This window comes from Pipistrellus hanaki (genome assembly GCF_964339955.1).
Source record: "Pipistrellus hanaki genome assembly, chromosome: 2".
In the NCBI taxonomy this organism is placed as follows: Eukaryota; Metazoa; Chordata; class Mammalia; order Chiroptera; family Vespertilionidae; genus Pipistrellus; species Pipistrellus hanaki.
The window spans coordinates 173,984,069-174,011,346 of NC_140504.1; the positions used below are offsets into that span (position 1 = coordinate 173,984,069).

At 46.4% G+C, this 27,278-nt stretch overlaps 1 protein-coding gene across 2 annotated transcripts; it reads left to right on the top strand.

The window, feature by feature from the left end:
• On the top strand, positions 1 to 26,709 carry KIF2C (kinesin family member 2C). 2 transcript variants are annotated; one of them, XM_084874525.1, is made up of 21 exons: positions 1 to 226; positions 1,178 to 1,272; positions 5,942 to 6,025; positions 6,202 to 6,250; positions 10,690 to 10,812; positions 12,928 to 13,050; positions 13,790 to 13,890; positions 14,493 to 14,588; positions 14,944 to 14,998; positions 15,087 to 15,249; positions 18,525 to 18,615; positions 18,861 to 18,924; positions 19,001 to 19,092; positions 21,112 to 21,254; positions 21,855 to 22,059; positions 22,158 to 22,268; positions 23,263 to 23,330; positions 23,673 to 23,778; positions 23,861 to 23,974; positions 25,864 to 25,987; positions 26,101 to 26,709. In XM_084874525.1, the coding sequence occupies exons 1-21, from the start codon at positions 163 to 165 to the stop codon at positions 26,181 to 26,183; spliced, it is 2,154 nt and encodes a 717-aa protein (XP_084730651.1). In that variant the 5' UTR covers positions 1 to 162; the 3' UTR covers positions 26,184 to 26,709. The 2 variants fall into 2 exon arrangements, with proteins under 2 accessions (XP_084730651.1, XP_084730650.1); XM_084874524.1 differs by having other exon boundaries at positions 2 to 226; positions 5,942 to 6,037.
• Positions 26,710 to 27,278: the final 569 nt, after the last annotated feature.

A 27,278-nucleotide genomic window follows, 5' to 3' on the forward strand; every position in this document is an offset into this window, starting at 1 on the left:
GCGGAAGCGAGGCCGGCGACGGCGTGACGAAGCTCCGGGACGCTGGCGCGCGGGGTTTAAACTGCGGCGGCGGTTTAAGGGCGTTAAGACTTCGCAGATTTAGGGGAGTTGGAGGTTCTTGGTGTGTGTTTTTATCCGGCGCATCTGCCAACCGACTGCCCAATGGACTCGGCGCTTCAGGCCCGCTTGTTTCCCGGTCTCGACATCAAGATCCAACGCAGTAACGGTGAGGGGCGGGGTCCCGAGGCCCGGGGGGCCGTGGGCTCGGAGACGGCTGACATTACTGCCCCTCCCCAAACGGCAGGGCCCTGAGACACTGTTGGGGATTCCCCTCCCACAATCCGGGTCTCTGCACTGGCAATCCGTCTTCCCCACCGGGGCCGGGGTCCCTGTCTGGCGGTTGGCCCCCTCCGGTCCTCTGGGAGAAGGCGGGGCTCCTCGGGGCCAGTGGAGTCAGGATTGCTAGAGCAACTTCCTCTCCAACATTCTCCCGAGACTGCCCTGGTCTCGCAGGGACCTCGGCTTCCACGCCCCTCTACTCTCCTATAAATATTGCGCACCTGCAGTGTGTCAGGCGCTGGGATTCAGTGTAACAAGACGGATTCCTGCTCTTCAGGAGGTTACAATTCTGTCTCTCTCTGTCTGTCTCTGTCTCTGTCTCTGTCTCTGTCCCTCCCTCCCTCCCTCCCTCCCTCCCTCCCTCCCTCTCTCTCTCTCTCTCTCTCTCTCTCTCTCTCTCTCTCTCTCTCTTAGGAGAACCGTCAGGATCAAGGTAGGGAAACCCGATGGCGCTAGAGCCTCAGTGCTGAATCCTTATTCCCTGCAACTCGGTTTTAAGACTTTTTCTCTACCCACCTCACTATGGGATGTTCTATGTTAAAAGAAAGAAGGGCAGCTGTCCTTTCCTTCAGGTCAACTTCTCATTGAGAGTCTCTGTGGGATCTTTATCTTTTTAAAAATATGTTTTTATTGATTTTGAGAGAGAGAGAGAGAGAGAGGGAGATACATCGATGAGAGAGAAACATCCATCATCTGTCCCCTGCACGGCCCCCAAGGAATAGAGCCCAAAACCTCCTGGTGCATGGATCGATGCTCAATCACTGAGCCACACTGAAGGGGCTCTCTGGGGGATCTTAAAAGTGAAAAAAAAGGTAACTCTGGCCTTTTTATATTCTAGGCCTAATCCACAGTGCCAATGTGAGGACTGTGGACCTGGAGAAAGCCTGTGTTTCAGTGGAATGGATAGAAGGAGGTGCCACAAAGGGCAAAGAGGTGAGTGGAAGATCTGTATGAAAATGGGACTGGTGAGGGCCTTTAAAACATTTTTTATTGATTGATTTTAGGGAGAGAGAGGGAGGGGAAAAAAACCCATCCATTTGTTGTTCCAGTTACTTACACATTGATTGGTTGCTTTATTTTTCTTTTATTTTGTTGCTTCTTGTATGTGCCCTGACTGGGGATTATAACCTTGTCCAAGAGCCTGTTGTTTGTTTTGTTTTTTAATATATTTTTATTGATTTCAGAGAGGAAGGGAGAGAGAGAAACATCAGTGATGAGAGGGAATCATTGGCTGCCTCCTGCATGCCCCATACCAGGCATGCTCCCTGATTGGGAATCGAACCTTGACCTCCTGGTTCATAGGTTTATATCGATTACACTCAACCATTGAGCCATGCTGGCCAGGCAAGAACCTGTTTTTCTTTTAACATATTTTTATTGATTTCAGAGAGAAAGGGAGAGGGAGAGAGAGATAGAAACATCAATGATGGGAGAGAATCATTGATCAGCTGCCTCCTGCACGTCCCCTACTGAGAATTGAGCCTGCAACCCTGGCATGTGCCCTGACCTGGAATCGAACTGTTAACCTCCTAGTTCACAAGTCATTGCTCAACCACTGAGTCACACCAGCCGGCTGAGAGCCTGTTTTTGCTGGTGTCCTTCCTGATCTCAAATATGATCCTCTTGGGATGCATTGGGATTTTATTTAGGAAGGCCTATTCTGAATTGCAGCAATCAACAATTTCTGGTGTTGGTAGAAAGCAAACTGTACGGAATCCTCAAACCTTGCTTACGTAAACTAGCTTCTGAATACATATGATAATTGTTTGGGGAGCAAAATTGAATACCTAGTTGAGAAGACAAAAGTATGTTTCTGAAACACCACATAACAAGGCAGCCTGTGATAAACGGTGCAGGTGCATAGTGCGAGGGCAGCTCAGAGGTGGAGCTCATCAGGATGAGCTGGGCTTGGGGGAGGGGCAGGAAAGTAGCAGGTGGCCCTCAGGGGGGGCTAATGGAGAAGCTGGCTACAGCGGTAGAAGGCTCAGGCTGCTGGGACTTCATCTCTGGCTCTCAGATGTTTGAGGTTTTATTCTGTAGCCAGTGGAGTGCCTGGGAAGAATTTTGAGGGGAGGAGAGCTGTGACTAAGACATTCATGCTTTAGAGGCATTGAGGTGTGGTGAAGAGGTCACCAGGCTAGGAGTGTGAAAACCTGGGTTTTAGTCTGTCTTTGCCACTACTTTGTGTTTTCTCAGGCATGTTTCTGCCTCTCAGAAAAATTCAGTTTCCTCATCTATAAGATGAGGATGATTGCCGGGACTGGTTTGGCCCAGTGCAGACTGAAAGGTCCCGGGTTCGATTCCGGTCAAGGGCATGTACCTTGGTTGCGGGCACATCCCCGGTGAGGGGTGTGCAAGAGGCGGCTGGTCGATGTTTCTCTCTCATCGACGTTTCTAACTCTCTGTTCCTCTCAATTCCTCTCTGTGTAAAATCAATAAAATATATTAAAAAAAAAAAAAAAAAGATGAGGATGATAACATCAACCTCATAGCGTGGTTGTGAGGCTTTAGTCAACAAATCCTTTTGTGCAGGTTTCAAAGCGCCACACAAGAGAAAATACAATAAAAAAGGCAGACACTGTGATTGGTGCTGGTGATACAGAGGTGTGGGTGAGCCAGACCTGGGCCCTCTTTCCTGGAGCTTAATGAGGTGGATGTACAGGGCTTGCTTAGGATAGCACCTTATGGTAGGTATGCAGATATTTATGTGCTATGTTGGAGAAATAAATGGATCGATACTTTACATTATCTGCTCTTGAATAAAGAAAATTTTTTTTATTTTTATTTTTTATTTTTGTACAGAGTGGAAGGGAGAGAGATAGAGAGTTCGAAACATCAATGAGAGAGAGTCATTGATCAGCTGCCTCTTGCACACCCCCTACTGGGGATGTGCCCACAACCAAGGTACATGCCCTTGACCAGAATCGAACCTGGGGCCCTTCAGTCCCCAAGCCGACGCTCTATCCATTGAGCCAAACCGGTCCCGGCGAATAAAGAAATTTCTAAAAATTTCTTTCAGCCGGGACCGGTTTGGCTCAATGGATAGAGCGTCGGCCTGGGGACTGAAGGGTCCCGGGTTCGATTCCGGTCAAGGGCATGTACAGTGGTTGCGGGCATATCCCCAGTAGGGGGTGTGCAAGAGGCAGCTGATCGATGACTCTCATCGATGTTTCTAACTCTCTATCTCTCTCCCTTCCTCTCTGTATAAAATCAATAAAATATATTAAAAAAAAGAAAAAAAAAAGAAAATGTTCTTTAAAAAAAATAAAAAAAATAAAAAAAAATAAAAATAAAAATTTCTTTCAACCAGCTGCTAGTTCTTTGATTTGTTTTGGTTTGTTTAGAAATACAGCTCTTGTTGTGTCTCACGTATTGCCTGTAGAATAAGGTCCAAACTTCTTGTGAGGCATTCAAAAGCTTTTCAAGATCTGATCCCAATCAGCCTTTTTTTTTTTTTTTTTTTTTTTATTTTATTGATTTTTTTACAAAGAGGAAGAGAGAGGGACAGAGAGCTAGAATCATCGATGAGAGAGAAACACCGATTATCTGCCTCCTGCACCCCCCCCACTGGGGATGTGCCCACAACCAAGGCACATGCCCTTGACCGGAATTGAACCCAGGCCCCTCCCAGCCCGCAGGCCGACGCTCTATCCACTGAGCCAAACAGGTTTCGGCCCAATCAACCTTTTTCTTTCTATCACACAAAATACCTTGTGCCAGGGCAAGTAGGGCAGCTCCCCACTCTGTGACCATGCCTAGGGCCTTGCTGCCTTCATGCTCTTACTCTTTCCTCCTGGGATGTTCACCCTTATTTTTTTTTTTATATATATTTTTATTGATTTTGTACAGAGAGGAAAGGAGAGAGATAGAGAATTAGAAACATCGATGAGAGAGAGTCATCGATCAGCTGCCTCTTGCACACCCCCTACTGGGGATGTGCCCGCAACCAAGGTACATGCCCTTGACCAGAATCGAACCCGGGACCCTTCAGTCCCCAAGCCGACGCTCTATCCATTGAGCCAAACTGGTCCCGGCGGATGTTCACCCTTAATCATCAATGTGAAAAGCAGTTAGTGTCAGAACTAGGATTAGGGTTCTGGTTTCCCATGTTGTTTATGCTTTCTGGAGTTTAGGGATTGGAAATGGGGGAAGGATATGTAGTAAGGACCTGTAGCTGTAAAAAAAAAAAAAAGTGGATAGACATATGGTTATTGAAGAATTTGCCAGTTTTTGCATTTGGTTACTCTGTCTTCCTTGTCTGTTCCATGCTGCTTTGGTTTCGCCCTTTGTATATATGACTTCTCTCTCCCCATTAGCATGTGAGCTCACTGAAGGCAAGGGTGATATATGTCTTTTTTTCTTTTTTTTTTTTTAATAATTCTTTATTGTTGAAAGTATCACATATGTCCGAATTTCCCCCTGATTCACCCCTCCAGCCTGCCCCCGTCACAGGACCTCAATGAAGGGTAATATGTCTTAATTCATCTTTGAGTATCTCTTTTTACTGCCTGGTGCATAATACATTTTTTGTTATTGTTGTTAATCCTCACTTGAGAATGTTTTTCCATTTATTTTTATTTATTGATTAAGGTATTACATATGTGTCCTTATCCCCCCTTTGCCCCACAACCCTTCCACTCATGCCTTCACCCTCCTGTGTCCATTTCATGCATAAAAGTCCTTTGGTTGATCTTTCCCCTTTACTCCCATCCTCCCCTACCTTCCCTCTGAGGTTTGAAGGTCTGATCGATGCTTCTCTCTCTGGATCTGTCCATTGATTTTTTTAGAGAGAGTGGAAGGGAGGGAGAAAAGCAGAGAGAAATATCAATGTGAGAGAAACACATCAATTGGTTGCCTCCCACACACATGCCCAAGCCAGAGCCAGGGGCAAGCCTGCAACCATGGTATGTGCCCTTCAGTCCCCAAGCCGATGCTCTATCCACCGAGACAAATTGGCAAAGATGCATAATGAATTGTTTAATAAGCGAGTTAATAAGTAGGAAGTAAAGCTCCACCCTAGTGTGTTTGAGTTGTTCCTAGAGAGTTTCAGGGCTCTAGGGATGTAAACCTAGAATTGTGACCTTCCTTCAGGCATGAGCAGGCTGCTGTGACTGGGGAAGAAGTTTCTGGGCCTGTTAGAAAAATGTAGGTAGATTAGGGTTAAGTAGCAGCTCGCTGGAACATGTCCCTGCTCATCAGATTCTGAAGGGCCCTTCCTTTTAACCATCACTGGGACTGTTAGAACTTGTCTCCGCCTTCGTGTCAGCCGGCAAGAAGTGTTTCAGGCACTGTGCTCAGCAGCATCGCACTGCCCAGCAGAACAGTAGGGGAGCCAGGTACCCCAAATATACCATGGACTACCTGACTGTTTGCCTGCCTGTCTGTCTTCATCTCGTTCTCATCACTGACATCTACCTGAGCTTGGAAATCAGAATCCAATATCCATCTAGATGGTAAACCACAGCTAAGGAATAAATGTTTGTTTATAGCTATTAGTACTTGGTGGAACTTAAAGTTGGTAAAGTCTGAATCTCGGTTGCAGAGATGCAATTGGATTGAAAAGCTATGTTATTTCATTGAAACTTTCATTTGCTCCTTGCAGATTGATTTTGAGGACGTGGCTGCAATAAACCCAGAACTCTTACAGCCTCTTCCCTTACACCCGAAGGATAATCTGCCTCTGCAGGTGAATGTGATGGTAGGTGCCTGTCATCTGGCTGCAGCCAGTGCCCCAGAGGATTCACTTGGCTTTTGGCTCTTTGCTGGATTGTTCTCTGAGACTGCTTTGGACTTCAGTCTGGCGCTTGGGCCCTTGAGAATTGATAAGAGCCGTATATGGTGGTGGTATGTTTTGTTTTTCAGAAACAAAAGCGAAAATCAGTCAACTCCAAAATTCCTGCTCCAAAGGAAGGTAAATGGATTTCTACTGGCTTATTGTCACGGGGTTGTGCCCAGAATGATGTTCCTGGGGCTTAGGAACCTGTGAAGTAGACTCATTGTTCCAGTTTAGCAGGTGGCTTCTGTGTGAGCTGAGTCCTGCCCCATCTTCCTCCGTGAGGAAGAATCCATCTTACAGGGAGGAGGAAATGGAGAGGTATTGGTCAAAGGGTACAAAGTTTCAGTTATGCAAGTTAAGTTCTAGAGATCTAATGTGCAACATAGTGCCGATGGTTAACAGTATTGCATTATCTACTTAAAATTGTACTGGAAGGGTAGATCTTATATTAGTGCTCTTACCACAGAAGGAAAAAATAACCTTAACATAGAGGGTGGGAGGAAACTTCCAGAGGTGATAGTATGTTTATGGTATTGATTGTGATGATGGTTTCATGTGGGTGTGTACTTACTCCAAACTCATTAAGTTGATTACATTAAATATCTATAGCGTTTGTATGTCAGTCATCCCTCAAGCCAGTTAAAAAAAAGAAATTAATCCAGCCATCCAACCTACAGCTCTTAGACCAACCTCTCAGGGACCTGGTGTATTTGGGAAATTTGCTGATAAATTTTTGTTGTAGAATCCAGAGTAGTAATCAGCTTTGGCAGGCTTCTTTTCTTCCCTCGGGAACAATGGGCCTTGGAGTGAAGTGGTAACCAGGCTGTGAGAAAAGCTAGGTCAGGCTGTTTAGAAGTATGGTTTAGTCCTGTGGTTGGCAAACTACAGCTCGCCAGCCACATGCGGCTCACAAGCCGCGGTTTGCCGCCCTGTTGACGAATGAGTTTGCCGACCACTGATCTAGTTGATGTTGCTATGGAGACCTGGGAGTGGAATAGGATGAGTGGGATTTCAGCAATGACTCAAAAGGTTGGGCTTTCTCTGCAGAAATCAGCATAAATCTACTTTGACAACAATAGTCTGTGACCAGAGTGGGTGGCTGAGGCACAAACTGCCCAAGAAATTCAGCTTGTTATTCAGACCCAGCTATATCTGCATGGCCTATCCCAGTCCAGAGAATATCACTGCCCTGCATGATCTAGCTATCCCAGGAGCCACAGTAACTCCTTGGCCCAGGGTGAAAGTTGTGAGCTTGGGCTGGGCATGAGTGGTGTGCTGGCCCTCTTTTGCTGGCCTGCGTGAGAGATGTAAGTGGCAGCAGCCTCACCCCACATGCCTGACCCCAAGGGATAGTGCCACAACTCCTTATAAATGGGGGGGGGGGGAATCTTAATAAAGGTGCATGTTATTGAATAGTAGAATGAAGCACAAGATTATAAATCTTTTGGGAAATAGGAAAATATTAATAATTTACGCTCTTTATGAAAGTCGTGGGTTATATATAGAGCCATCAGATCAACCTAAATTTAGGAGACTCAGAAATTCAGTACAAGTTGATCTTGGCCTACATGACACCACATGTTCTGTTTCCAAATGTATGACTTATTTTATTTTATAGGTGAACTAGTGACCTAGTGTATGGATTCGCTTTGAAAGGAAATTAATTAGAAGGAATATTTTAATACTGCAATTCGCCCTTTCTCTATAATAGAAGTGTCAGAGATGAAAGAAAATTAGTAAACTGTATATGAAAATAATATATAAATTGATTAATAAATAATAATAGCATGATATAACAACAAAGACATAAAAACAACAGAAACATGATATAAAGACATTGATAAAAACAATGACTGATAAATTTATTAAATTTATTCTAATATTTTCCTATACACCACATTAAGAGTCAAAACACTTTCAGAATGCTTGACTAATTTCCCTTGTGATGAAGTATTTACAACTTTAATATCACACACTCTTCGAACTAGAGAGAAAGCAACATATACCCGACCATGTCCGAAACTGGGTTCAGGTAGGAATGTTCCTACTCTGTCTAGAGTTTGTCCTTGTGATTTATTAATAGTCATCACACATGCTGGCATCACAGGAAACTGTCTCTTTTTTTAATGTTTATTTTTTACAGAGAGGAAGGGAGAGGGATAGAAAGTTAGAAACATCGATGAGAGAGAAACATCAGCTGCCTCTTGCACACCCCCCACTGGGAATGTGCCCGCAACCAATGTGCATGCCCTTGACCAGAATCGAACCTGGGACCCTTCAGTCTGTAGACCGACGCTCTATCCACTGAGCCAAACCGGTTTCGGCAGAAACTGTCTTTGAATTAATTTAAATGGGAGGCCAGTGTCAGACGGGGACAAATGAATTCTTGGAATGAGAACAACCTCTCCTTCTGCAGATCCTGTTAATACTTCAGCTTCAATTATGTTAGGTCGAAATCTTTGAATAATCTAGTACCATTAAAAACACCTCATTTACTATTAAGATTTCTCAGTAGCATGGTGATTGCACCTACTTTCAATTTTAATTTATGACATGGCATTGCCGAAAGAGTGACACTAATAAGAAGTTTGATGGGAAAATTTTCCTTTTTGACATCATTTGTTAAATCAATGGAATCATCACTCCAATAGGTATGAAAATCTCCATCAAGTGTATCCAAAATTCATTTAATTTATGAACGTGCTCGTTTTTAGGACAAAGAATTGCACGTTTAGATGTTTTTAAAATATATATATTTTATTGATTTTTTTACAGAGAGGAAGAGAGGGGGGTAGAAAGTTAGAAACATCAATAAGAGAGAAACACCGATCAGCTGCTTCCTGCACACTCCCCACTGGGGATGTGCCTGCAACCAAGGTGCATGCCCTTGACCAGAATTGGACCTGGGACCCTTGAGTCCAAAGGCCTATGCTCTATCCACTGAGCCAAACTGGTTAGGGCTGGATATGTTTTTAATATCTACAGATGTGCTATTTCCAAAGGTAGTTTTAATAATAGATCCATTACAAATCATTTTATGAGGGATTTCAATAATATCCATTTCGAGAGCTTTATATGTATCGTGCATGCACAAGTCAACATTTATTTTTAAATTGCCTGTGCATGTCATATGTACCAGCCTGTCAGTTGGACATACAGTACAGACATATGGTTGATCACTTAACTTTTTTTTTTTTTAAATATATTTTATTGATTTTGTACAGAGAGGAAGGGAGAGATAGAGAGTTAGAAACATCGATGAGAGAGAGACATCGATCAGCTGCCTCTTGCACACCCCCTACTGGGGATATGCCCGCAACCAAGGTACATGCCTTTGACCGGAATCGAACCCAGGACCCTTCAGTCTCCAAGCCGACGCTCTATCCATTGAGCCAAACTAACCAGTCTCGGCTGATCACTTAACTTTAAATATATATATATATATATATATATATATATATATATATATATACACACACTATATATATATATATATATATATATATATATATATATATATACATACATACATACACACACACACACACACACACACACACACACACACACACACTAGAGGCCCAGTGCAAGAAATTCATGTATGGGAGGAGTCCCTCAGCCCAGCCTGCACTCTCTCCAATCTGGGACCCCTTGGGGGATGTTCTACTGCCGGTTTAGGCCTGATACCAGGATCGGGTCTAAACCAGCAGTCAGAGATTCCTCTTAAAATCTGGGACTGCTGGCTCCTAACTGCTTGCCTATCTGCCTGATTGACACCTAACTCTCCCCTGCTGGCCTGATGGCCCCAAACTGCCCACCCCTGCCATGACCTGTCGGTCCTGCCTCCACTGTGCGTGTGGCCATCTTGTGATGACATTAGGGTGTGATGTGTGAGGGCGTGACATAGATAGGATTGTTTCTCTTTATGTAGGAAAACTATATAGATGGGTAGAAGTGAACGTTTCTCTTTGTAGGAAAACTATATAGATGGGTAGAAATGAACAAAAATTTAAATATAATTAATTTGTTTCTCTCCGTTAAGCATTCTTCTAGAAAATCAAGGTAACTGATTCTGATGTGTGTGGCCCACGTTTGGCTCTGTAAAGCTTCCTGAAGCTGTGGGAAAGCCCAGACTTTGGAATCTGACAGTCCTGGGTTCACATCTTGGCTCTGACTCTTACAGTTAAATGACATTAGACAGGTTGCATAATTTCTCTGAACTTTAATGTTCCCTTCCATCAAAGGGGAATTCTGCTATTATCGTCTACTGTTTTGCGGTCTGGGAAGAACATTGTAGAATGGTAGGTGCAGGATTAGGTCTAGCTCTCCAGAAATGACTTCATTTTGGCTGTAGATACCCCATTTGCTCATGACAGATGCTCTTGTGGGAGATATTCTTGCCCTTAGGAGCTCTCAGATTTGCAGAAGGTGAACACGTTAGTTTTGGGGTCACTAGTACCTAGCCTGTCTAATTTTTCCTTTCCTGGTGGTCAGGACCCACCTCACCCTGTATGGAATCTGGAGGCTGCTCCACCAGCCCTCCTTATGCTACACTGATTGTCCCGGTTCTTCAGGTCTCCGAAGCCGCTCCAGTCGCATGTCCACTCTCTCAGAGGTTCGCATCACCCCTCAGGAGGATGGTATGGAGGTGGACCTGCCCGTGCGTGCCAATTCCCGCAAGCAGTTCTTAGTTCCTAGTGAGTAATGAATCTGTTCTCCCTGTGTGACGCCCTGGAGCAGCTCCTCACACATTTCCCGAATCTGTTCTGGAATATCTTAAGATTCCTACAAACTTAGTATTCTTCTGCCCCTGCCCCACAGCTCCCTTATCTGGAAAAAATCTTTTTCCCCCCCTTGCTTGAAACATACAGTATATACAGAAAAGTGACCATATCATTGATTATATACAGCTCTTTAACACACTCATATAACTAACACCCAGATCAAACACTTACCACCACCCCAAAGTCCCCCTCAGGTCTTTTTCCAGCTCCTAAGCCCCCAGCGAAACCTATAATCCTGACTTTTCATTTATTTATTTCCTTACTTACTTACTCTGGTTTAATGAAAATTTGATCCATTATCTTTTTCTTAATTGGAAATGATTTGCATCAAGTTTTTTTTTACAGGGCATAGAGGAACGAATGAGAATATTTTTAATAATACATATCAGTACTGTATCCCCAGAAGGCCACAGAACTCTGTAAAAGAGACATAATTCTTTTTTAAAAATATACATATTTTATTGATTTTTTACAGAGAGGAAGGGAAAAGGTTAGAGAGTTAGAAACATCGATGAGAGAGAAACATCGATCAGCTGTCTCCTGCACATTCCCCACTGGGGATGTGACTGCAACCAAGGTACATGCCCTTGACGGGAATAGAACCTGGGACCCTTCAGTCCACAGGCCAATGCTCTATCCACTGAGCCAAACCAGGTAGAGCAATTCTTTTTTTTTTTTTTCTTTATTGATAAAGGTATTATTTTTAAATATATTTTTATTGATTTCAGAGAGAAAGGGAGAGGGAGAGAGAAATAGAAACATCAATGATGAGAGAGAATTATTGATCAGCTGCTTCCTGCACTGGGGATCAAGCCTGCAACCCAGGCATGTGCCCTGACTGGGAATTGAACCTATGCCTCCCTGTTCATGGGTCAGTGCTCAACCACTGAACCACGTCAGCCAGGCAATTGTCAACTTTTTTTTTTTTTTTTTAAATAAAAAATATATAAATTTTATTGATATTTTACAGAGAGGAGGAAGGGAGAGAGAGAGCTAGAAATGTCGATGAGAGAGAAACATTGACCAGCTGCCTCCTGCACGCCCTCTACTGGGGATGTGCCCGCAACCAATGTACATGCCCTTGACCGGAATCAAACCTGGGACCTTTCAGTCCGCAGACCGATGCTCTATCCACTGAGCCAAACCGGTCTCGGCAATTGTCAACTTTTATTAGATACATAAAGTCGATGAAGATTTTGTAAGATACACAGCCATTACATCTTACATATATCAAATTTAGCTCTTACAAAACGGAGGTAAAGGATCATGACCAAGTATGGGAAGTAATGAGTTGTCATGGGTTGTACCTTTCAGGGTTAAAATCAGTATGGTTAGTTTTGCTCATGTTTCTATTATTGCTGGCTTTTCAGTCTTTGCTCCTGTTAACTACCTGAGTTCCAAGGCTGTTTTGTTTTGTTTTGTTTTGAGTTCCAAGGCTTTTGAAAGTCAGAAAGGCCTGGCTTTTCTCCCAGTGAGTAGAGACTCTTGGCCTAAGAACCCATGCTGGGTCAGTCCTTAAAAGGCTTTTCCCTTTATGGTGAAGCCTATTCTGAGTTACTCACCCTTTTCTTTCTTTTTAATCCCCACCTGAGGATATTTTTTCCCACTGATTTTTTTTTAGAGAGAGTGGAAGCGGGAGATACAGAGAAACATCTATGTGAAAGACATATCGATTGGTTGCCTCCTTCATACACCCTGACCAGGGCTTGGGATGGAGCCTGTAACCTGCTTTTGACCAGGAATCAAACCTGCTTCCCTTTGGTCCATAGGCCAATGCTCTAACCACGAGCAATACAAGCCAGGGCAGGGTAGTCAAGATTTCTTGACCCAGAAGCCAGCCCCTGCAGAGATACTGGTCCGCTTCAGGGTATGGGCTGAGATAAAGGCAAAAACCCAAGCTCTCATTCTATAGGAGGCCAGGCTCTTGCTGAACTGCAGTCAGTAGCCATCTTCCTGGTCCACGAGGGCTCAGCTGAGTACAGCTGCAGTAGCCTGCCGGCTTCTCCAGTGACTCTTGTTTCCTCACAGCTGGCCCCCCTAGGAACTCCTGCCCTGCAGTGGCTGGAATACCATTTCCGATGGTCAGCGAGGAGGTAGAAGAGCAAGTCCATTCCGTGCGAGGCAGCTCTTCTGCAAACCCGGTGAACTCAGGTAGACATGCTGACTGTCTGCTGCCCTCCTCCTAGTGCAGGACAGTTTCACTCTCTTTCAGACCTGGGCTGCCTTGGCGCCTGAGTTCAAACTGCATTTGTCACTTGGGGGCATGTTTCCCTGTGGCCATGGAATCAATTTTACACAAGGTGACCCCTTCCCCTTAAGCTGGCAGAAACCTACTGTAACTGAGATGTTGTCACAACAATAGTGTCTTGGCTGACACCTGAAGAACAGCCTAGAGCAGTGGTCGACAAACTGGCTCGCAAGCGACATGTGACGAGCCTCAGTTTGCCGCTCTGTTGACTAATGAGTTTGCCAACCACTTACCTAGACTCTCGATTCCAATAATTACAGGCTGTTGTTGTGCCTTGTGATTAAGCCCCTATCCCAGTGGTCAAGAGCCGCATGCTGTAGTTTGCCGACCACTGGCCTAAAGTAACCATTAAGTAACCTAAAGTAACCAGTGATGGTCTCACCTCTCTGGTTGTTGAGAAAATGCCACAGAGGTATGGGGAGAGTTTGGGTTAGACCTGGAGTACTCGTGTGGGCAAATCTTTACTTGGTGAGTTTGACATCCCAAGAGTCACCTCTGCTTCCTCTCCTTGCATATGGGGATTTAAGTGCAAAGGTCTTGAGAAGGCCTAGTCCTAGGAAAGGCCCAGGACTCAGTACAGCAGCTGGAGAAGAACAGGCTGGCTGGCCTAGACAAGTAAAAGAATGAGCTTTTCCTCCCTAGTTCGGAGGAAATCATGCCTTGTGAAGGAAATGGAAAAAATGAAGAACAAACGAGAAGAGAAGAGGGCCCAGATCTCTGAAATGAGAACCAAGCGAGCTCAGGTATCTTTCTCGGGATCTAGGGCAAGGGTTTGTGACAGGAATCCTTAACTGCAGTGTTAACGGCAGCACACATACTGTTGGGCCCCAGCATTACTGAGGCTCCAATTCTGACATCCAGGAAGCTTAACTGGTATCTCATCAGGATTCAGAGAACAATAAGTCAGATATCCTTTTAGGGTCTTCACGTGGGGACTGTTTCATGCTGACTGTTCAGTGGGCACGCCTGTCCCACAGCAGTTGCCTGTTTCCCCAACCTCCTAGCTGTGTGTGTGTGGTGGAGGTGCAGCAATGCAGGTGTAGTTTGGAGCATTTCATTGGGTTCATTGCTCTGGGGAATCCCAGCCTTCTGATCTCCTAAGTGGCCCTCATCCCAGTTCCTAGAGTGGTTTGGTGCATGCCTAGGCCCCCTGCCAGTCTATTCCCAGGGCTGTGTTCCTGGGTTGTCAGTCTAGAGTCAGGGCGGGAGGAAGTGAGATGGCGTGGGGTTTTGTCAACTCTGGTAGGCCAGTTGCACCAGGAGAGATGTTGCTTTTACTTAGTACTGGAGTCTAAGAGTACTTACATCTTAGCAGTCAGTGTTTTTTTGCTCTTGTCCCAAACAGGAATATGACAACAGCTTTCCAAACTGGGAATTTGCCCGGATGATTAAAGAATTTCGGGCCACCTTGGATTGTCATCCCCTTACTCTGACTGATCCTGTAAGTAAACCCAAAAGGCTTCCACCTCCCCTTCCTGAGTAGGTTTGCAATTAAGAGACAGAAAACTTTGAAGGAGAGCATCGAGAAGTCTTCCCTCAATGTTGAGGGTATTTTTAAGATCCTTTGGTGAGTTGGAATTAGTGAGACCTAGATGAGGGCCTGATTTTTTATAAACTTCCCTCTACCCTACCTTACCTTCTGTGCTCTTGAGTAACTAATGGGGAGGTAGGGTCCTAGTGTTAGATCTTGGCTCCTGACTGGGCCAGACCTGGGATTGGAAGGGAGGGGCTCGGGAGAAGCTTTCTTTAATACTGCCCTAACCTTCTGTTGGTTGTCTCCTCTCATTCTCTTGAAGATAGAAGAGCACAGGATATGCGTTTGTGTTAGGAAACGCCCGCTGAATAAACAAGGTAAACTCCATTCAGTCAGAAAGGGGCTTTGGAGTAAAAGGATTCCTGTGTCCAGGGAGCATCCCATGAAAATACTCTCCTTCTGCAGAATTGGCCAAGAAAGAAATTGACGTGATTTCCATTCCTAGCAAGTGTCTCCTCTTCGTACACGAGCCCAAGTTGAAAGTGGACTTAACAAAGTATCTGGAGAACCAGTCGTTCTGCTTTGACTTTGCATTTGATGAAACAGCTTCAAATGAAGTCATCTATAGGTTAGTCCCTTGCCTCTTCTCCCCCCGCTTCTCCCTGCCCTCACCCTATTTGGTCTTTTCCATTCACGACACTGCGGTAACACTGCTCACAGGCATGCTGGACTCTAAAGCCCTTCCTGGCCTCCTCCCATGTTTTCTTTTCTTTTTAAATGTATTTTTATTAATTTCAGAAAGGAAGGGAGAGGGAGAAAGAGCTAGAAACATCAGCAGGCCCACAACCTAGGCATGGGCCCTGACTGGGAATTGAACTGTGACTCCTGGTTTATAAGTCAGTGCTCAACCACTGAACCACGCCTCCTGGGCACCAAGGATATTTTTATTAAGATGGGAGATACTGCCAAAACCGGTTTAGCTCAGTGGATAGAGCGTTGGCCTGCAGACTGAAAGGTCCCAGGTTCGATTCTGGTCAAGGGCATGTACCTTGGTTGTGGGCACATCCCCAGTGGTGGGGGTGCAGGACACAGCTGATCGATGTTTCTCTCTCATTGATGTTTCTAACTGTCTACACCTCTCTCTTCCTCTCTGTAAAAAATAAAAAAATATATATATTAAAAAAAAAAAAAAGAAAAAAAAAAAAGATGGGAGATACAGAGCACATTAGCATGTCAATAGAGATGATGCACCGGAAGAAAAGGGAGTGGGGAACTGCAGGAGAGAAGTCTGAGGGAAGGTGCTTCAGAGAACAAGCAGAAGGCGAACAGGTGGCCTGTGATGGAGCAGGGACACTCCATTATAATGGGAAGGAGCAGAGAATGTGGGTCAGGCAGGTTGGCAAATTTGAAGGTGGGAATGTGGGGTTCTCAACAAAAAGGGAGGTGAGACTGAAGCCGGTTTGGCTCAGTGGAAAGAGTGTCGGCCTGCGGACTGAGGGATCCCGGGTTCGATTCCCATCAAGGGCAGCTGGTTAATGTTTCTAGCTCTCTGTCCCTCTCTCTTCCTCTCTGTAAAAAATCAATAAAATAATTCTTTTTTAAAAAGGAGGTGAGCCGAAACCGGTTAGGCTCAGTGGATAGAGCGTTGGTCTGCGGACTGAAAGGTCCCAGGTTCGATTCCGGTCAGGGGCATGTACATTGGTTGCAGGCCCATCCCTGGTGGGGGGTGTGCAGGAGGCGGCTGGTCGATGTTTCTTTCTTATCGATGTTTCTAGCTCTCTGTCCCTCTACCTTCCTCTCTGTAAAAAAATCAATAAAATATATTTAAAAAAAAGAGAAAATTATAAAAAAAGAAAATTTTAAAAAAATTAAAAAAGGAGGTGAGGCCATGTTTCTTTGAATCAGCTCACATAGAGCTTGCTCTGGCTCTGGCTCTGGTTCTAATTCTGGTTCCTGGGGTGCCATATGCCATTTTGCAGCAATAGCAGTGCATCTTTGAGTGGATCAGAAGTAAGGAACTACCCATTGCATTCTCTGAGGCTGGGTAGGCTTCAGGGTTCTTCCAGCATCTTGTGCAGCCACCCTGTTACCGTATGGGCTTTACAGACTCAGCAAACTCTAGGACGGCTCTGTCTAATAAAGCACCCACAGCCTCATGTAGCTGTTTAATAAAAGTTAAATACAATTAAAAATTAAATTATTTAATCTCATAAGCCACATTTCAGGTGCTTCTCCAGTCCCACGTGGAAGTGGCTACTATTGGACAGCACAGATCTAGAACATTTCCATCTGCACAGAAAGTTCTATTGGACAACAGTGCTCCAAACTAGAAGTTAACAAACTTGGGCCCAATTTGGTTCACACTCCCTTTTATATGGCTCTATAACCAAGAATTTTTTTTATGTGGTTTTTAAAAAAAAAATATATATATATAGCCAAAACCGGTTTGGCTCAGTGGATAGAGCATTGGCCTGTGGACTGAAAGGTCCCAGGTTCGATTCCGGTCGAGGGCATGTACCCAGTGGGGGGTGTGCAAGAGGTGGCTGATTGATGATTCTCTCTCATCGATGTTTCTAACTATCCCTCTCTCTTCCTCTCTATAAAAAATCAATAAAATATATTTTTAAAAAATTTTAAATATATATATTTTATTTTATTTATTTTTTTTTTTATTTTTTTTTTTAAGCCTTGCCGAAGCAAGGCTGACAAAAATTTTTGGTTACCTCCCCCAAAAAAAATTGGGAGAGAGGAAAAAAAAAAAAAAAAAAAAAAATATATATATATATATATATATACACACACACACACACACACACACACACACACACACACATATATATATATATATATATATATATACACAATATATATATTTTTTCTCTCTTTTTTTTTTCAATTTTTAAACCAAGCTCTGGTCAATTTTATTAAAGAAAAATTTCCCATGATTTACTTTTCATCAGTCTGTTCTGGCATGCTTCTAATGATATCAGAATCACCTGGAAAACAAAACAATAATAATTTTACAATTCATTTAATGGCAAATGGTAAACATGAAATTGACAGTGGTTATCTTCAAGTTATTGCACTAGCTGCCCTGCCATTTCTGAGGCTGATCATATATATCAGACTTGGCTTATCACCAGCATTTAGAAAACCAGACCTAGGGCAAGAACTAGGTCTGGGGACACATGCATGGTCTTAATATAGCGAATGTTTAGCCTGCCCTGATTATTACAAAATCAGAACAGCGAGAATATTATATATATATTTTTTTTCTTATTGTTGATTTCAGATAGGAAGGAAGAGAGAGAGAAGTATTAGTAATGAGAGAGAATCACTGATCGGCTGCCTCCTGCGTGCCCCGCACTGGGGATTGAGCCTGGACATGTGCCCTGACTGGGAATCAAACTGCAACTTCCTGGTACATAGGTCAACACTCAGCTACTGAGCCACGCCGGCCGGGCTTTTTTTATGTTTTTAAAAAATTATTGTTTTTTAATGTGAAATAGCTACATGATCCACCAAGACTATAACATTTTTGACTCATACTGTAGAGGGTTTCCTTTGGTCTTTGTAGTGTATCTTCTGCTGGAAGTCAGCCGCCGAGTTCAGGCTTTCATCTATGTCTTCAGAATCAGGAGCGGCTGGTGGCTCAGAATGTGGGCCATCCACTTGCTCATGGCAAGTCAGTGCAGCCCCTCTTCCCCCGCTCTGATTGGCTAGGAGGATTTCAGATTTGTACGTGGGGCTGAGGTCAGGTGGGACCCCTTCGTAGGAGAGGAGTGCTGTGCTTGGAAGGAGGAATGGAGTTCCCAGAAGTTCTGCAGGGGCAGGGCAGCAGGTCATGTTCCAGGGTACACACTTTGGTCAGAGAAATACACTCTTCCCTGTCCTTTCTGCTAGGTTCACAGCAAGGCCACTGGTGCACACAATTTTCCAAGGCGGAAAAGCGACCTGTTTTGCATATGGCCAGACAGGAAGTGGCAAGACGCATGTGAGTATTCACACATGGCAAGGTATGAGTTTGCCCGTGGCGCTGCTCTGGGTCCCTGAAAAGGAAGACAGTGAGTTTTGTGTAGAAAATCCCCTCAGTGTGGATGCTTCATCACCAGATAACGCTTGTTGTGCCTGGTGCAGAGAGGGGCCGTAGTGGGTCCAGCCTCCCACCTTCTGTGTGCCCCACTGCAGTGATGGAGCCAAAGGCCCCTTACCAAGGTCTTCTGTCCCTTCCTTTTGCAGACTATGGGCGGAGGCCTCTCTGGGAAAGCCCAGAATGCATCCAAAGGAATCTATGCAATGGCCTGTGAGTAGTGTCTTCTCCTGCCGTGGGTTTGGGCGTAGCAAGCAGGCTGCTTATTAATCCGTGCTCTCTCCCATAGCCCAGGACGTCTTCCTCATGAAGAGTCAGCCGCGCTACCGGAACCTGGGCCTGGAGGTCTATGTGACATACTTTGAGATCTATAATGGGAAGGTAGCTGCCAAGGAGACCCTGTTTGTACTGTTGGGGCCCCTGAACTCTCAAAAACCTTGAGGTTGGCTAGTAGAAGCCAAACAATCTATGTGCTTTGAAGCTCTGCCCTGGCCTATGGGGGGTTTCGTCTGATGGTGGGATGGTACTCAAGAGTCAACAAGTGCCCTAGCTGTTTTGGCTCAATGCATCAGAGTGTTGGCCTGTGGACTGAAGAGTCCCAGGTTTGATTCCGGTCAAAGGCACATTCTTGGGTTGTGGGCTCTATCCCCAGTATGGGGCGTGCAGGAGACAGCCAATCAATGATTCATTGGACAACAGTTTTTCAGCAACTCAAAGTGTCTTAAATTCATTCTCTTATTTATGTTTCTCTCTCCTTCTCCCTTCCTCTCTGAAATCAATAAAAAAAAAATACTTAAAAAAAAAAAGCTGTAATCGGGCTTTAAAAAAAATCAAGTGTGACAGGAATACTCTGCAGGGCTCCTCTCAGATGGGAGCTTTGCCTTGAGTGTGCTCTGTGTTCCCTCCACCAACCTCCTTCACAACTCCTTTTCCTTTGATCACCCATATTCTCATCTTCATCCTCTCTTCCTCCCAACCCCCTTCTCTGTGTGTATGCATGAATAAATACAACTCTCTTCGTTTTTGTAGAGTTGCTTCCTTAGAGTAGATAATAATAGCTATGTTGATTTTTAAAAAAATATATTTTATTGATTTTTATACAGAGAGAAAGGGAGAGAAATAGAGAGTCAGAAACATCGATGAGAGAGAGTCATCGATCAGCTGCCTCCTGCACACCCCCCACCGGGGATATGCCCGCAACCAAGGTACATGCCCTTGACCGGAATCGAACCCGGGACCCTTCAGTCCCCAAGCCGACGCTCTATCTAATAAGCCAAACCGGTCCCGGCGCTATGTTGATTTTTGTTTAATATTTTAAATTGCTGATTTTAAAGGGAGAGAGATAAACATAGATTTGTTGTTCCACTTATTTATGCATTTATTTGGTTGATTCTTTTTTTAAAATACATTTTTATTAACTTCAGAGAGATATCAGTGATGTGAGAGAATCATTGATTGGCTTCCTCCTGCACGCCCCCTACTGGGGTTTGATCTTCAACCCAAGCATATGCTGACCTGGAATCAGCTGTGATCTCCTGGTTCACGATGGGTCAGTGCTCAATCGAGCCACACTGGCTGGGCAAATCTTTCTTCTTTTTTTTTAATCCTCCCACCCACGGACATATCCCCAATGATTTCAGAGAGGAAGGGAGAGGGAAGGGGAGAGGGAGAGAAATATCAATATGAGAAACATTAATCAGGTGCCTCACGCACTCGCCCCTACCAGAGAGCGAACCTGCAACCTGGGTATGTGCCCCAACCAGGGATTGAACCTGAAACCCTCTGGTGTATGGGACAACACTCCAAATGAGCACACCAGCCAGGGCAGGGCGATTCTTGTATGTGTCTCTCTGGTAGATCTGGCAGGGATTGAGCCTGCAACCTTGGCGTGTAGAGAAGAGACGAACCAACTGAGTTACCCAGTCAGGAAGGGCTGCTAATAGGACATTATGTTCTAAGCACTTTACTTGTTTCAATTCACTTACCGTGTTTCCCCGAAAATAAGACATCCTCCGGAAATAAGACCTAGCGCATGGAAAGATAAGATATCCCCTGAAAATAAGACCTAGCGTGACTTGGGAGAAAAAATTAATATAAGACACTGTCTTATTTCGGGGAAACAGGGTAGTAATCACAACCACCCTCCGAGGAAGTGTGACCATCGCTGTGCTGCAGGTGGTTAAGTACTTGCCCAGGTTCCCTCAGCTAGTGAAGCATGAGAATCACATCAAGCTGAGGCAGCTCAGTTTAGAACCCACACCCTCTGCTAGTCTGCCCCTCAGGTTCTGTCTTCCCTTCCGCTGCCTGCCCTTGCTGAGCTGGGACAGGCGCTGAAGGAGGGAGGCCTCCGGTGGGTGCCCAGTGCCTGATGGCCTTAGGCTTGGTCCCCTGCCCTCACAGGTGTTCGATTTGCTGAACAAGAAGGCCAAGCTGCGCGTGCTGGAGGACGGGAAGCAGCAGGTGCAGGTGCTGGGGCTGCAGGAGCACCTGGTGAACTGTGCTGAGGATGTCATCAAGATGATCGACATAGGCAGCGCCTGCAGGTCAGAATTCTGCAGGGGAGGGGCTCCTTTCTCATGCCCAGTTCAGGTGACTGACTAGCTCTGGTCCCATCTGGTTCCACAGAGCCCTGCTCTCCCGGCTTGGGGAGGACGGTGAAGGGTCTCTAAGAGGCTCATCAGGAGCAACTCGGAGTGTCTTAAATCTAACCAAGGCAGGCTTCCTTTCTTGATGGGAGGAGGAGCTCTGGGCGTGTTCTAGGCTGAAGTGCTGGAGCCACAGCTCCTGTAGGGAAGTGCTCTTCCTCCAGGCCCTCGGCTGTGCATTGGAGCTCAGGGAGCGAGCTGCCCTCTGCAGGGCCCTCACGTTTTGGCAAGTGGTTCATGACAACCCCTCCTTCCCTGTGTGCCCTGGGTCCGGCCGTGCCCTGAGCATAGAGTCCAATGCTGCAGCTGCCAGGAAACTTACCTGCTCCTTTTCTGGCGGGAGAGCTGCCCAGGGAAGGCAGAGTAGAAACCTGTGACAAAGACACAGGACTTCCTAGAGTTCTGACCATGTCCCTCTTACCAGAGATTCACTGCTGTGGTCTGAGGTGGCTGGTGAGTTCCGAAGCTCATAGCCTGTCTTTGCTTCCTCTACCACAGGACCTCTGGGCAGACCTTTGCCAACTCCAACTCTTCCCGCTCCCATGCCTGCTTCCAGATTCTCCTTCGAGCCAAAGGGAGAGTGCATGGCAAGTTCTCTTTGGTGGATCTGGCAGGGAACGAGCGAGGTGCAGACACTTCCAGTGCTGACCGGCAGACCCGCATGGAAGGCGCAGAGATCAACAAAAGTCTCCTGGCTCTGAAGGTAGCAGGGACTAGCTAGAGGTGGGGACCGCTGGCCGCGGGGAGACTGTGGACAGCGGAAATTAAGGAAAGGCCCTCAGTTGCACTTGGTGCCCACAGGAATGCATCAGGGCCCTGGGACAGAACAAGGCTCACACCCCATTCCGCGAGAGCAAGCTGACACAGGTGCTGCGGGACTCCTTCATCGGGGAGAACTCGAGGACCTGTATGGTGAGGAGGGGCTGTAGGGTGGTGCAGGACATCATCGAGGCCTGTTCTGGGTTTCCTTGGCTGTCTGGGTTCCAGACACTAACTGACTGAGCTTCATCCCTGCCTTTCAGTTCCAGGCTCCTCTTTGCCTACCCCAGGGGAGGAAAGGAGGTACTCCGAATATCCTCACAACCCTGGGTTTGGGGGAGTCATTCCCCCTAACTTGGTGGAAAGGGGGCTCTAGAATTCAGAAGGAGGACCTTTGGGGAAGCAGGAGAGAGGCGTCCTGGCTTCTGTGACCTCCCTCGTATCCTTGGCTTCCAGCCTAGAATATGGGAAGGGCTATAGCCTTGAATGGCTTTTTATCCCTTCCTTATTTTATCCACAAGCCCTTCTAGCTAGAGTCTGCTCCCCTCCAGGAATATCCTCCCGTGTCTGCAGGGAAGAGGGGATGTCAGATTAAGCTCCAACGCCTTCTCCCTGAGGCACCATCCTGAGCCTGGATGGAATGAGGGCTCCTGGAGCCACAGAGCCTTAAGGTGTGACCTCAGTGTGAGGAATGGATCAGTGAAGAGAGAAGGAAGGAGGGGGTGATAGATGTGCCTTTAGCCAAAACCGGTTTGGCTCAGTGGATAGAGCATCAGCCTGTGGACTGAAGGGTTCCAGGTTCAATTCCCGTCAAGTGCACGTACCTTGATTACAGGCACATGCCCAGTGGGAGCCGTGCAGGAGGCAGCTGACCGATGTTTCTATCTATCTCCCTTCCTCTCTGTAAAAAATCAATAAAATATATTTAAAAAAAGAAAAGAAAAAAAGAAGGAAAAAAAAAGAGGATGTGCTTTTAAAGGCAGGGAACCAACTTTTAAGGAGCTTTAATTAGCAGCGGAGCAGGCTGCCTGGTAGGATGGGTGCTTCATGAGCTCTCCCCCAACACCGGGAGGAGCTTGGAGAAACTCCTCCTGGCAGCCTCTTTCCATGACTCTCAACCTTTAACCATTCATTCCTTCTTTTGCAGATTGCCATGATCTCTCCAGGCATAAGCTCCTGCGAATATACTTTAAATACACTAAGATACGCAGACAGGTACCAGTGCCTATGGCCCTGTGGGCTGGGAGCAGGATGTGGGAGAGGAGAAAGGAATGGCGGTGATGAAAGAGGGAGGAGGCTCTGGGACTCAGTGCTCACTGTTTACTCTGCCATGACTCAGTGAACCTGAGGTTCCGGAATTCTGACATGATGCTAGGTCTGTCCCCATCCCCTCCAGGCCTGGGTAGGGGGTCAGCATGCATGAGGGTCTTTTCCTAGGCCAGAGGCAAAGCTGCTCCTCCACCCCCTGAAGCCTCACGGCTGGCAGTCTTAGTGGTGCAGCACTCTGTGAGTGCCAACAAGGTTGCTGTGGGGTCAGAAACCTTCTTGTTTCCTCAGGGTCAAGGAGCTGAGCCCCCACAGTGGGCCCAGAGGGGAGCAGCCAGTTCAAATGGAAACAGAAGAGACAGAAGCCAGCTTTCAGGAGTCTCTGAGCACAACCAATGTAAGGGGCAGGGTGGGGCCTAGCAAGACACAAACATGGCCTGCTGAGATTGGCACTGGGCCATACTCTGTCTCTCCTGTAGTTTTCCAAGGAAGAAGAGGAACTGTCTTCCCAGATGTCCAGCTTTAATGAAGCCATGACTCAGATCAGGGAGCTGGAGGAGAGGGCCATTGAAGAGCTCAAGGAGATTGTCCAGGTGGGCAGCTGGCCTGGCATATCCACCCCCCAGGCCCGCCGCTGTGCTCAGCTCCAGTGCCTGAACGTGACTGGGCTTCACTTCCTCGGGTCTTCAGGCTGGCCTGGCAAGAGGCAGTCCTCTACCCTCGCATTCCTCAACTCTACCTATTCACCCATCCGTTCTTCTAGGGCAATAGATAATACCACACCCTCTTCCTTAGCCTGGCACACAAGCCTTCCTCCATCCTAGCCGGAGCTGGTCTCTCCACCATGCTCCTAAGGGGGGTTTTGAGGACCGTTTATATGCAGGGACGTTGTTATTCGTGAATGTTCGGTGAGTATGCCCGCTCCTGTGCTGCAACCAAGGACCAGAAACATCAAGTATGGAGAGTAGGCCCTGAAGTGAGACTGTTCAGCCCTGATTATTTTATTTATAAGTGATTTCCTGTGAAAGTCATTATCCTCACTGGATCTCAGTTTCTTCATCCTTAAGATGGCTAAGACAGGATGGTTTTGTCTGAGGGTTAAATGTTATGCATGTTATTTACTTATATTAGTCGTTTGTTTTTAATCCTAACCCAAGGATATTTTTCATTGACTTTTAGAAAGAGGGGAAGAAACTGAAAGAAACATTGATGTGAGAGAGATATATCCATTGGTTGCCTCCCACCTGCGCCCCAACCAGGGTTGGGGATCTGGGGATTGAGCCTGCAACAGAGGTATCTGCCCTGGACTGGAATCAAATCAGGGAACCTTCAATCTGTGGGTCAACACTGTATCCCCTGAGCCAAACTGGCTAGGGCTAATGTGCTTTTAAAGTGCTCAGCAGACTAGCCAGCATGACTCAATGGTTTGTGTCAACCTATGAAGCAGGAAGTCACAGTTCGATTCCTGGTCAGGGCACATGCTGGGTTGCAGCCTTGATCCTCAGTAGGGGGCGTGCAGGAGGCAGCCAATCATTGATTCTCTCATCACTAATGTTTCTATCTCTGTCTCTCCCTTCCTCTCTGAAATAAAAAATATATTTTAAGAAAAAGAAAAGAAAGCACTCAGCAGTGCCCAGCATGTGGTCAGTGTGTAGTAAGTGACAGGTGCTAGCACTCCATGACGCCTGCTGTGGAAGAGCAGGGGGTGGGGGGAGTGCACCATGACAATGGGGTCCTCAGTGCAGAGCAGGAAGGAAGAGCTTGAGGCCCTTGGAACGGAAGAGGGAATGTGAAAGATAATTGCTTAGACATGCCCTCCCTCCCTTGAGTACTCAGGGGTACAAATGTTTAAAAGGACATGGTACTTTAATGAAGAATGAGAAGTTTGCTCTGATCAGAGCAAATGGAGTGAGCTGATGATGGAGATTAAGCTGTGGATAGGTCAGCAGGGACTTGACACTAAAGGGCCTTATGGCTCAGACCAGGGGCCTAACCCTCGTTAGGAGGACAGTGTATGCCTTCGAAGGGAGTTTCAGAGAGTGGTGCTAAGGTCATAGAGCTGTGGGTACGTCACTGTACCCACGGTGTGAAGCCTGGTTTGGAACATGGGGGAGAGAGTAGAGGCACTTACGAGTAGAGGCCATTAGGAGATGGTTGGAAAGAGACGTTGGTGGCTAGACTGAGTGGCGATGGCCATGATATTCAAGAACCATAAAGGGTGGACTTGGTAGGATTTGGGACAACAGGGTGAAAGAGAAGGTTGTTCAGATTTCTGACTTGAGCATCAAGACAGATGATAAAATTCATTTGATATAAGGGATAGGGACAAGTTTGGGATATGGGAGAGGAATTATGTCTGGGGACTTCTGCAGGAGAGGGTTGGGAGGCAGGGTGTGGGCCATCTGCATTGCAGTTAGGAAGGATTTGCTAAATTAGTTCGGTCATTGTTTGAACCAGCAAGGTGCTCCCTGTGTCATTGCAGCAAGGGCCAAGCTGGGTTGAGCTAGCCGAGATGACGGAGCAGCCCGACTACGACCTGGAGACGTTTGTGAACAAGACAGAGGCTGCCCTGGCCCAGCAAGCCAAGCACTTCTCAGCCCTGCAAGGTGGGTGCGGCTGGAGGGGGAGCTGCAGGTGGGGTCTTTGCAGGTGATGGCAGCTCTGCCCTGAGGGAAGGGGCCCGAGACACCCTCTAACCCTAGTGTACCCTTCCTTCCAGATGACATCAAGGCCTTACGCTTGGCCATGCAGCTGGAAGAACAGGCCAGCAAACAAATAAGCAGCAAGAAACGGCCCCAGTGACGACTGCAAATAGATATTTGGTGTCACCCCCAGCCTTTTCACCACCCACTTCTCCCCAGTGAACTTTGGGCACCTGGTTCTGAGCTCAGACAGGCTTTGGTAAATGCCAAGTATTGGGGCATCAGAGCCAGGGCAGCTGGGGAACGGATCAGAGTGACATGGGATGCTACTTGCCTTCCTCGGTTGTAGTCCTGAAAGGAGCAAGGATGAGAGAAGGGAACTTTTAACTATCCTGTGCAGCCCTTCTTTCCAAGTGGGGACGGCTCGTTGGCATAGAGCTTTCTCTTGGTCAGCATTCTGTGCCAACTCCTGGGGTTGCCCTGGCTTTGGGGAGAGGAAACGAGCCTTTAGGCCAGCCCTGGCAGCTGTGACCTGCCATCCACACCCTTGATCTGGACACTTAAATGTCTTATGCTTTTAAAAGTTTCTGGAACCTCTTGCTTTGCTGTTTTAAGATCTAAGAGGATCCCTGTTGTTTTTTGTTTTGTGGTTATACATTGTATCTTAACAATAAAGAAAGAGGAAAAAAATCAGCCTGTTGTGTGACATGTGTGAAGGGCCTGGGTGTGTCTGAACCTTCCGGAAGGGGGGCCCGGGTGGGGGCAGAGAAATATCAATGTGAGAGATGCTGACTGGTTGCTTCCCGCACACTCCCCAACTGGGGGCGCTCCTAGACCCTCTCCTGGGAACAGGAGCTATAAGCATAAAGGAGATGGCGCTCTGTCAATTACAGTCTGCTCAAGGCATATTTTTTAAAAAATATATTAATTTTTTTACAGAGAGGAAAGGAGAGGGACAGAGAGCCAGAAACATCGATGAGAGAGAAACATCGACCAGCTGCCTCCTGCACACCCCCTACTGGGGATGTGCCCGCAACCAATGTACATGCCCTTGACCGGAATGGAACCTGGGACCTTTCAGTCCGCAGATCGATGCTCTATCCACTGAGCCAAATCGGTTTCAGCTGCTCAAGGCATATTAAAAGATTGTGTAACCCTAGCTGGTTTGGCTCAGTGGATAGAGTATTGGCCTGTGGACTGAAGGGTCCCGCATTTGATTCCAATCAAGGATACATGCCCGAGTTATGAGCTCAAT